General features: G+C 42.2%; 2 protein-coding genes across 5 annotated transcripts in view; one reads left to right on the forward strand and one right to left on the reverse strand.

The window, feature by feature from the left end:
* Positions 1–12,073, forward strand: part of hcfc1b (host cell factor C1b) — a 37,805-nt gene that overhangs the window by 24,808 nt on the left and 924 nt on the right. For all 4 annotated transcript variants that reach the window (XM_083975994.1, XM_083975995.1, XM_083975996.1 and 1 more), the window contains exons 24-30: positions 5,617–5,791; positions 5,886–6,032; positions 7,817–8,019; positions 9,047–9,163; positions 9,255–9,440; positions 10,102–10,399; positions 11,070–11,124. In XM_083975994.1, the coding sequence (XP_083832120.1) occupies positions 5,617–5,791; positions 5,886–6,032; positions 7,817–8,019; positions 9,047–9,163; positions 9,255–9,440; positions 10,102–10,399; positions 11,070–11,124 (1,181 nt within the window). The remainder of the gene's footprint in view (positions 1–5,616; positions 5,792–5,885; positions 6,033–7,816; positions 8,020–9,046; positions 9,164–9,254; positions 9,441–10,101; positions 10,400–11,069; positions 11,125–12,073) is intronic.
* Positions 1–12,073, reverse strand: part of bcap31 (B cell receptor associated protein 31) — a 381,037-nt gene that overhangs the window by 9,734 nt on the left and 359,230 nt on the right. The gene's annotated exons all lie outside the window — the stretch shown is intronic.

Genomic DNA, 12,073 nt, shown 5'->3' on the forward strand with positions numbered 1-12,073 from the left:
AGATATAGTACCTTTGGCTCGCTCTGATGAATAAGCACGTAATATCTCTTTCAGTATTGGGTCTTCTGGATCCACTGTATAGTTTCTAATTACCTTGTCGTAGTAATTACGTAGTTGTAAATACCTATAAAAATCCTGCTTTTCTAAAGAGTGGTCTCTTTGTAGAGTTTGAAAACTTTTAAGTTGTCCCTTGTCTATTATTGAGTGAAATGTTGTTATTCCCTTAGTTATCCAGCTTTTAAATCTATGGTCCAGTTGATTCGGTTTAAAGTCAGGGTCGTAGGCGCACCACCTAATTATTCCCAATTTATCGTGTAATTTATATGTGTCTTTAATTGAGTTCCAGGTTTTAATTTGAAATTTTGTCCACGGATTCTGCAATTTGGTTACAAAGTTTTCCAGATCCTTATTACCGAGTATTGCCCAAAGTGGAGGGTCCTTAACAAGTGAAAGCTCGATGTCTTTCCACCTGGCATGATAATCTTGGTTACACAGATTTATCAATGGTCTAATTTGAGCTGAGAAAAAGTAATCCTTTAAATTTGGTACAGCCATGCCTCCTCTGTCTTTTGATAATTGTAATGTTTTAAACCTTACTCTGGGTTTTTTTCCCTGCCATATGAACCTAGAAATAATGTTGTCCCACTCAGAGAATTGTTTTGTGGTTATCTCCACAGGAAGGGCCTGAAACAAAAAAAGAAATCTTGGGAGTATATTCATTTTTATGGTCTCCACCCTTTGAGTAAAGCTCATAAAGGGGTTGGAATTCCATCTTTGTATATCCAATTTTATTTTGGTAAAAAGGGGGTCATAATTAATCTTTGCTAATGTAGAAATATCTTTAGGGAATAGTACACCTAGATATTTCATTGCATCCTGATCCCAGTTCAGATGGTATCTATCCCGAAGTTGTTTAGATGGAGTATAATTTTGTGTTAAGATTTGGGTTTTCTGAATATTTAGTTTGTATCCCGCATATTTACCGAAACTATCTAAAAGTTTAAACAATTCAGGAAGTGAGTGGGCGGGGTCTTTGAGGTATATTAATATGTCATCTGCATACAATGCTATTTTGTGTTGTTCCCCATTTATGGTAATTCCTTTAATATTGTCAGATTGCCTAATCCATTGAGCAAGTGGTTCTATATAAATTGCGAAAAGGAGTGGTGATAGACCACAACCTTGTCTAGTGCCCCGTTCTAATTTGATAGTGTCTGAGAGGTACCCATTTATTTTAATGCGGGCAGTTGGATGATTGTATAGAGTACCAATTCCCTTAATAAATTCTTTATGAAACCCAAATCTCTCAAGAGTCTTATACAAAAACGTCCAACTCACAGAATCAAAGGCCTTCTCTGCGTCTAGGCTCACCAATAAGGCCTGTAACTTCTGTTTTTGTATATGGCTTAAAATGTGTAATGAGCGTCTAATACTATCATGTGTTTGTCTCTGGGAAATAAAACCTGTTTGGTCTGTGTGGATAAGGTGAGGGAGGACCTCCTCAACTCTCTTGGCGAGGATTGATGTATACAGTTTGTAATCTGTGTTCAGGACAGAGATTGGTCTGTATGACCCACAGTCCAGTCTGTCTTTTCCCTCCTTTGGTATAACCGAGATTGTAGCTTCTGTCCAAGTTGGTGGAGTTTTCCCTTCCTTTAAAGCTGTATTAAATATGTTAAGAAGAATTGGTGTTAACTCTGTCCTAAAGGTCTTGTACCATTCAGGAGAAAACCCGTCTGGCCCTGGTGATTTATTTGATTTTAACCTTGAAATTGCACTGTTCAGCTCTTCCTTTGTTATTTCAGCTTTTAATTTTCTGTTTTTATCTTCTGATAGGGTGGGTAAATTGAGAGATGATAAGAACTGTTCAATCTGTTGTTCATCTAATAATTGTGGTTGGGAGTATAGTTGTTTATAGTAATTTTGAAATGCCATTTGAATTTCATGTTGCTTATGTAGCAAAGCTTTGGAAAGTGGGTCCCTAATTTTGTAGATTGTGTTATCTGACTGTTGTTTTTGCAATTTCCTTGCCAGCAGTTTAGAAAATTTCGGGCCAGACTCGTAATACTTTTGTTTTGTATAAATCATCTTCTTTTGTATTTCCTGTGAGTATAGAACATTAATTTCATTCCTAATTTCTTTTAATTTCGAGATGAGATTTGGGTTTGATCCCTTCTTGTGTTTTGTCTCAAGTTCTTTTAATTCTTTATTTAGTTCTAAGAGCCTTAATTGTCTTTGTTTCTTTTGGTAAGCACAGAAGGATATAACTTTCCCTCTCATAACGGCTTTTAGTGCATCCCATACAATTTCTGAACCAACTTCCCCATTATTGTTTACTTCCATAAATTGTTTGATTTCTTCTTTAATTTTTGTTTTGAATTGTTCATTATTAAGAACATTTGAATTTAGCCTCCATAGTGTATTTCCAGGATTATTATTAATTTGCAGCATCAATGAGAGAGGTGCATGATCTGACAAGTCGATGTTACCTATCTCACAATGATGTATTCTATGGCGATCTCTTTTAAAGATGAAGAAATAATCGATTCTGGAGTAGACAGCGTGTGGGTGTGAATAATGTGTGTAATCTCGGCCTGTTGGGTAGAAGTCTCTCCAAAGATCCAGCACTCCTAGTTCTGACATAAGAATCTTAAGTTTCTTGTGTATGGAGGTTTGAATAGAATCTTTGGAGCCATCTAGTCTGGGGTTGAGGCGTATGTTCCAGTCTCCTCCACATATAAGTATACCTGTCGCCTCCGTCATTAAGTCAAAAAAATTTCTGTAGAAAATGAAATCACTACCGGGGGGTGCATAAACATTAAGTAGGGTTATTTGGACCCCTTCTATCTTACCTGAGACAAGTAAATATCTTCCCTCGTTGTCCTTTACCTCTGAATTTTTTTCAAATTTAACTCTATGAGAGAGTAGAATAGCTACCCCTCTCTTATGGCCTGATTTGCAAGATGAATGATACACCTGAGAAAACCCCATTCTTTTCAGCTTTTCATGTTCTACAGGATTAAGGTGTGTTTCCTGTAAGAACACTACATGTGCATTCTCCTTTTTCATTTTGCTCAATATCTTGCTTCTCTTAATTGGGTTCAAGACTCCATTTATATTAAATGAAACGATTTTAATATCATGATTAGCCATGGTCTTCTACTTGTGTTGCATATGGCTGAAATCTCCCTACACCATGACTAGTTCTTGGACCATCATACATCCCAAAAACTCTCGTGAACTTCGAGAGATGAACATAACACAGTAAGAACAATAATACAGATCTTAACCAAACGTCCATATATTCCTTAGAGTTTTTTGCTTCCAATGTTGAGGCTCTTTCTTCATTAGCCTCTGGGGGGCTCCTGATGTCAGAGCGCCCATAAAGGGATGTCCAGCTCTTTTTTAAGAGTAGGGCCCTTTGAGATGACTGCATAAAACTTACAGTCATAGCTGAAGGATTTCTGTGTCCCGACCTTTTTACACTTGGTTTTTTTTTGTTTTTTTTTTTCTTTTTAAATAGGAATTTTCAAACTTCAAATTAAATAAAAGAGAACCATATATGGCTTCAGTCACAAAGGCAATTAAGATCAACCTAATCCTTAGAGTCTTTAAATCCCAGATGAAAAATAAAATAAAATAAAATTAGATCAGTTGGTTCATAAACATAATAAAATACAGTGTAAACCGGGTCAGACTTATCTGCAGCTTTTTCTTGGTCAGGTGGTTGATTGTCCTGATTGTCCCTCACTCTGGAGGAGGATTCAGTCTGAACTCCTGGAGTTTCTCCTTGAACTGCATCTGGGAGGCTTTTTTCTTTTGAGGTGCTCTATCCGGGGTGATCCTGGCTCCAACCCGGCGGCGCCCTGCCACTTGCCATGTAGATAAGAGTTCAGTCTCTCGTTCATCCGGGCGGTCTGGTGCTGGTATGATGGTGACGGGAAATCCGCGTGAGGCCATGTCCTCCGTCGCCTCGGTTGCGCTCTGATACAGGCGGGTGCCGTCGTTGTAAAAAACCCGTAGTCTCGCTGGGTAGGGGGTCTGGAACTTGATCTTTCTTTCTTTTAATATTTTCTTTGCTTCCGCGTATTCCACACGTCTCTTCAGGATCGCTGATGGGTAATCGTGGTCTATGTAGAAGCGGGTGTTGTTGTAGAAAACCTCTCTTTTTTGCCAGGCTCTTCGGATCACCTCTTCTTTTACTCTGTAGCTCGCAAACTTGGCGATGATAGACCGGGGCTTTAGCTGGGAGCCGGTGGGCTTAGGAACAGTGGCTCTGTGTGCTCTCTCAATTTTTAGCTCTGTGCCCGGTGGAAAACCCAGCGACTCTTTCAGTAAGTTTTCCAGGAAAGACGAGACGTTGTTCCCCTCCGCGTCTTCGGGTATCCCGTATATTCGGATATTGTCTCTGCGAGCACGTCCTTCTTGGTCAATGAGTTTAGCCTCCATGTCAGCCTGGCGCTGTGAGAGCCGTTTCACCAGCGTTGACACCGCTTGTAGTGCTGTCTCTGCTTCGTCGATTCGGGTCTCGGCTTCTACCAGTCTATCGTTCGTCTTGTGCAGTTCTTGTTTAATCTCCGTGAGGTGCTGTTTATTATCTCGCCTGAAGTCTCGTAGTTCGTTTAGTATGCCACGCAGGCTAGCATCGTCTTCTCCGTCCTCGCCATGGTCCTCGCTCATCTCGCATGTCGGGGAGCTACTTCGGCTAGCAACATTTGGTGGCATACACTCACCAATATCTTCTGTCGTGGTCATGTTTTTCCAACTTCTTGTGTTAACCCTGTTCATCGCCGCGTTTTAACACTCACTTTTTAGTTATCTCAGGGGTTAACAGGGTTAATTCGTGAAACCGTCGGGGAGCACAGAAATCAAGCTGCCATCTTCGTTGCGACCCGGAAGCGGAATCCGTTTTTTCGTTGTTCTATAATTAATTTGTCATCATTTCTAATCATGTCAGAGATTATTTCATAGATAAGTCAGAGCCGTAGACTGCACATCTTTAAATCAGACTTCTGGGGACTTTCTCAACTAGACTAAAAACAGAGACTTTTAAACATTTCTGTGAAAACTGGGTTAATTTTGTGTCTCCATTGAGAACAGACTTTGTGCAGTAAGGACAGTGCGTATGGTAGATTACTGATCCCCTTGGTTCAGGCTACAAATTTGTTCATTGTTCATATGTTTATTATATTTACCCTCCAACAGGAGAAACGGGATGATGTAAGAGAGATGTAAAAAATAAGGACAGGAGTGAAAAAGTGTTTCTTTTATTTCTTCAAATTTACTCTACGGTAACTTTCTTTGAGAATGTATGTTTATGTCTCTGCTCCCTGGTGGAGAAGTTGTTGTATACTGTTTGAAAATTGTATATGTGAAATGTTAAATATTGATATGTGGAATCAATAAAAAAAAATCAGACTTCTGGGGCTGAGAGAGGAAGAAACGTAGAAAGTTCAATGTACAAAATAAGGTACAGGTCATGAATTGGACAGGGGATGTATGAGTGTATGGTGTGATAACATGTCTGTCAGACTGAAGCAGCTGAAAGAGAGTAGGAACTGTTACACAGCTTACACACAGTAATATCAACCTGCCCCTCCCCCGCCCCACATTCAGATGGGGACGTCAGACAGCGGTCTACCTCAGGAGCTGATGTCATCAGAAGGGGACCTGGGTGAGGTGGTATCCGGTGGGGCGACCCTCATGACGACAGGACTGACCTCGGATCAGCTGACCATGACAGCTCAGCAGGCAACGATACAGGCTGTACTACAAGCAGCAGCACACATCGGTAACACACGCACACACACACACACGCATACATACAGACAGACAGACACCTTCACTTTGAGGATGGAGTAAATCCCCGGTCTGTCTCTGTGCAGGTGACGCAGACGTGGATCAGTCCATCCCCATCGTCCTGACCCAGCAGGAACTGGCAGCTCTGGTCCAGCAGCAGCAGCAGCTTCAGGACCTCCACAACCAAGCAGAACCAGCAGAACCAGAACCCCAGCACAGCAGCGTGCCCACAGGTAGAGAGACGCTCCTTTATCTGATCCTGACCAGATACGGCAAGCGGATTTAACATTTAAAAGCTAAGTTTGACTATCCGTAATTAACATTGTAGATATCAACAACGTCTTTCTGACTAGTCGTAATTACATTTTGAATAGTTGGATTTTTTTATTCAAGATATCTGTAATTCAGTTTTGCCGAGTCAAAAAGAACATTTCAGATGTCTGCAACTACATTCTTCCTATCCACAATTGTCATTTCAGATATCCACAACTACATTCTTCCTATCTGCAATGTGAATTACAGATATCTGTAACTGAATTACGACTAGTACGTATTCCAGTTTGAGATATCTACAACGTCATTTCGTCTAGTCAAAACTTAATTTAAGATATCCGAAAAGGGACATGTAGATATCTTTAATTGAGGTGAATTAAAGATATCTTGAACTGGAATTATGACTAGTCAAAATGACGTTGAAGATATCTCAAACTGGAATTAGTATTAGTCGTAATTCAGTTACAGATATCTGTAATTCACATTGCAGATATCTGCAACTGAATTGTAGATATCTGTAACGACAAACCCCATACACATGAACGGCAAAAGTGACGCCATTTGTCCTAGGAAGAACGTAGTTGTGGATATCTGAAATGTTCTTTTAGACTAGGCAAAACTGAATTACAGATATCTACAACAAATATCCAGTTAGGGATGGGACGATATACGATTTTATCGTCAATCGCGATTAAAAACACCCACAATTATTTATCGTGCAGAATTCGTCATAATCGTATAATCGCCATAATCGTATAATCGCCATAATCCTGAATTTATTGTCCATTTTGTAATCCTTGCGAGGCGCGCAGCACGCCATGTTAAAAAAAAAAAGAAAAGAGTCAAGTCTCACCAGCGTGCTTGGCAGGCATCCAGCCACTAGTCACAGCCACACTCTTGCATAGCATCTCTGTGCTCCTTTGGCCAACACTTCCCATTTAAAAGCGCACCTAGGGGATAAACACCCCTCTATCTTTGTGGGACTCAAGGTAAAATGTGCTTTCTTTGCTTGTCTCAGTTTCCTCCTCCTGGCTAAACACCCTGTGCATTGTGAACTCAGATTATTCTGAGGTGAATATCACCGGCTAAAGTTAGCACACGTAGCTAAATGTCAACAGTGGCAACATGTGAAGACGAGAGTCGAGTCAGTCGACCAGCTTGCTAATTAGCTGCTGCTAACATTAGCTCGCTAGCTAATATTGCCCCGTCGTTTTCGTTACAGTTATGAGCTCACAAAATCACAGCTAATGTTACGGGCTCACCCAGAGGTGTTTATCTTGGGAAAGTTGCGGTACTGCTGGCGGGGCTCAAGGGAGCACCGCTCATTGAAACAACATTGATACGTGCTGAAAAAAAGAAAGAAAGAAAGCTAGCGACAGTGAGGGAGTGTCACGACTTCCTGTTTCTAGACCTTCAAATTAAAAGCCCTAAAGCTTTTAGTTCAGTCATGGCCATGAATGGCAGAGGCTCCGCTGTAACTGTTACCCCGCTTCTAAAAGGGTTAAGTCTGATGACTGGAAAGACAAACAAGATGTTGACAACCCGACCTCTTTATTATCGTGATAATATCGTTAATCGCGATTATTTTGGCCACAATAATCGTCACATGAAATTTCATATCGTCCCATCCCTATATCCAGTCAGGCTTTTAAATGTTAAAATGGCTTGCCATAGACCAGCGTCTGTTCGAGGCCTGGACCGGGTCCCGCTTGCGTCCACTAAAGTTTTCTGACCCTGTTTCCAGAGGGCCTGGCTCCGGCCGACAGCCTCAACGACCCGGCAGCAGAGAGCAACGGCCACGAGCTCTCGTCCTCGGCCGTAACCAGCGCCGTCGCCCGACTGGCCAGCACGTTTAGCCCCACCCCTCCTCTGATGGCGGGCCCAACGAAACCCCAAGCTGCCGCCTCAGTCAACGATGCAACCAATGGCATTGGAGCAAGCACAGGGGTGAGAGGAAGCTGCTGCAGCAACACACAACAACACAGCAATTATTTGTGTTTAAGTTAAAAATGAAGCATCTGCCAGAACCAGTGATGGGAATAACAGCGTTATAAAGGAACAATGCTACTTTTTTCAGTAACAGTCATCAAAAAAGTTACTGTTTTCCCTGTTACAACGCTGTTACCGTTACTGACAATAAAATGCGCCACCGGGGCGCCGTTTAGCTCAGTGGGTGGAGCAGAGGCTACAGTCCTCGCTGCAGCCGGCCCCGTATGGAATCCCAGCCTCCCCATTTCCTGTCTCTCTCGACTACTCTATCAATTAAAAGTTCCGTTAGTTGACTCGAGGTCCCAGTTTAAAATAATACATACGTTAAAGTGTACGTTATATAGCCTACACAATGTTTTCAGTCCATCAACTAATTGGAAAAAGGACGTTTATCTGGAACTAACCAGCTCAGTATTGCTCTGCACAGAAATACTGAGTGAGTTGGTTAGTTCCAGATAAACGGGAAGTTAGTTGACACATGAGCATCTTATTTATTTTATTTTTTTAAGTATATTTTTTGGCTTTTTGTGCCTTTTATTAGATAGTGCAGTTGAAAGAGACAGGAAATGGAGAGGCAGAGAGAGGGGGAGTGACGTGCAGGAAAGAGCCGCCCGATGCAGTGAGGACTGTAGCCTCTATACATGCGGTGCCCGCTCAACCTAGCGCCACTCGACACCCCAAGAGCATTTTTTTATTAAAAAAGTAACCAATAGTTACCTTTTGAGATAATTATTTCCTTTTATAATGTAGTAATTCAGTTACTTTTGTGGGAAAGTAACTATATAACTATAACTAATTACTTTTAAAAAAGTAACGTGCCCAACATTGGCCAGAACACTGTGACCATCTGAATGGCGGGACCAGAGGTTCACAACACACCAACAGCAAACTGAATACAGCAGGTTCCATATAATAACAAGATGCACTGTATTCATGAGAATCCTCACAACTAATGGTGTGTGTGTGTCTGTGTGCACTCTGTCAGGGGATCCAGGTGAAGTCTTCCTCAAAGGACAGCCGGTGGTACGACGTGGGCATCGTCAAGGTGACCAACATGGTGGTGTCTCACTACTACGTCCCGTACGACGACAGCGTGGCCGACGTAAGAGCTTCACTCTCCATAAAGTGGGTGTGTTGAGGTTTGGGTCTGGATGGGGGTCACTGACACTGTTGTTGATGTTGTTAACCTGCAGGACGACTCGGGCGTCATGCCTGACTACACCCAGATGAGGAGGGTGGAGCTCCAGCCGGGGACGGCCTACAAGTTCCGCGTGGCCGGGATCAACATCTGCGGCCGCGGGACGTACTCGGAGGTGTCGGCGTTTAAAACGTGCCTGCCCGGTTTCCCCGGAGCGCCCTGCGCCATCAAGATCAGCAAGGTGAGGCACAGGGAGTATTCTGTCCTCAGTGTGAGACTATACACAAATCGACAGATAGCGAACAAGCTCCAAGAGAAACTCAGAGGCAGGAATGAAGTTGAAGGGCCTTTACTGAGGTCTGGAAACTATTTTTGTAAAACTGAAATGATACAGATAATTACTGTATTGTCAGTGTCACTAAACTAACGTAATACATTCACAGGAATGATAATGCAAATAGCTGTAGGCTAGTTGTTAGCTTAGCATTAGCACAATTTACACATGGGAATAAAATAAACATTTATATAATATTTCAAAAATGCACTACTGGAATCTGTGTAAGGACATAATTAACTAAAATCGTGAACAATACTCACAAGCGATAATTTCGTAGACACAAGCAGCGTGAGGAAAAAGATAATAGCTGGAGCTGCAAGCAGACCGCATGTAGAAGCTATGCATTTCCTGATCATACTCTGCACAACACTGTCATGTGACTAAAACTGCCTTTCAAAATAAAAGCTTGAATTAAACGCAAGGTAATGAGTTACTTTTAAATGTCAATGGGCGGAGAAAAACAACACAAATACAGGCAAAGCTCAGGGAGGGTCACCCCCCTGCTGTCAGAACCCGTCTCCTCTGTGAAACCTGAATGTTCTGATCTGTGGTTGTGGGTCTGCAGAACATGGATGGAGCTCAGCTCACCTGGGAGCCTCCCGCCGTCACGTCGGGGAAGATCATGGAGTACTCGGTGTACCTGGCCATCCAGTCCAGTCAGGCTGCCTCCAGTTCAGGTTCCGGTCCTGCTCAGCTGGCCTTCATGAGGGTCTACTGTGGTCCCAACCCATCCTGTCTGGTCCAGGCCTCCAGCCTCGCCAACGCCCACATCGACTACACAACCAAACCCGCCATCATCTTCCGCATCGCCGCTCGCAACCAGAAGGGCTACGGGCCGGCCACGCAGGTCCGGTGGCTACAAGGTGAGAGGTCCAGATCTGAATCAGAACACAAGATCTTTTTTTATTTTTTTTTTATCTGTTTATTGGCATTTTTAGTTAAACATGTGTACAAATCAATTCCCCCCATTCCCTCCCTCTCCACCCCATGTTCCCAGATCTTCTAAAGGAAATACAAATCGAAGTAGGAAGTAAGGAAGTAATAAATTACACAATGTAATATCTTAAACATACAATAACAAAATAGAATTGTAATACCAAGAAAATAAATAAGACAAGGTAAAATAAATGAATGGAATAATTTTTTTTTAAATCAAAAAAAAAAAAGCAGTGGTCAAAATTTAAATGCAATCTGTACTCTACTTGTCCCAGTTTGTGACATGAGTAATGTTAAAGTAAGTCAGAAAAGGCATCCAAGCCTTGTTCAGTTTGTCTTTATTAACTCTCAGAGTGAATTTGATCTTCTCCAACTTAAGATGAGACATAATGTCTCTGATCCACCTGACATGGGATGGGGGTTTTGAGCTCTTCCACTTAAGTAGAATTTGGCAACGGGCAACTAAGGTAGTAAAGGCCACAACACTGTACTTGTTTAAAGGCCAGTCACAGTCCCCAGGTCTTAGAACACTAGATCTTTTAAGTTCAGAGGAGAGTTCTGCCCTGTTGATCCACTGTGTTTGTGTTTCTCCTCTAGAGACCGGGAAAGATGCCAAACCAGCAGTGAAGAGACCAGGGTCTACTCCAGACTTGTAAGAACCATCACACAAACTAACAGTTGACACTATAGGTTCCCATTTCCCAATTCGCTTCGATTACGATTATTGAGGTCTCGATTCGATCACCAACCGATTTTCTATTATTAATGATTATCAATTCGATTTTTGATTATTGCAGATTATTGCTTTTCCTTTTTTTTCTTTATTTTTTTTATGATTATTTTTATTTTTTTGTTGTAGTCTGCACAGTCAAAAAAATAAGTTGAACAGCACATCGACCATAGAAAGGCAAAGCGATCTATTGTTCACGTTTACGTCTCACTTTACACGTGGCTGTTATCACGTTGGCGTGTAGTTCCCCGTGATCTGTGATCTGGGGTCTCCAGCTGCTCTGGGCTCCGGAGACGAGACGGAGCGGGGACGTAATGTGTCCAGTGGTCGAGAGTTGGATACGTGAGTCGGAGCTAAACCGCTACAAAGACCAACGGAGCAGAGACGAGTGTGTTTGCAGACTGTCGTCAAGTTTAGAACTCCTGCCACGCTCACTGTTAGCCCCGATGGAGCTGCAGTTAAATCCTGTATGACAGCCAGTGACTGGAGGAGTCACTGCAGTCACTGTGTATTCCCTGGTTTGTATTATGATGAAAAAAAAGAAGCAATAATATTAGATTTTTGGAAATTTTATAATCCACTCAATAATCCCAATTAATTAGTAATAGATTTTTTCACCACCCAGGTCAGAGGGTTACAGCACCTGTTAACGTCTGAGCTCCTGAAACGGAACACAGCCCATGTGCTTCAGGTGTACAGTAGTCGTCATCATGTGTCTCCCTCCTCTCAGAAAATGCAGTACAGTGTTGTCATGGTGATGATCTGAGGGTTTGCCATCACTTTACTGCTGCAGGAAAGATTCAGGCCACCAGGGTCTTCACTGGGTTTTCTGTCCCATTGACGGAGTTGTTTTCGAGGCAAATGCAGAGAC

The sequence above is a fragment of the Trachurus trachurus genome (genome assembly GCF_905171665.1).
Source record: "Trachurus trachurus genome assembly, chromosome: 7".
NCBI lineage: Eukaryota > Metazoa > Chordata > Actinopteri > Carangiformes > Carangidae > Trachurus > Trachurus trachurus.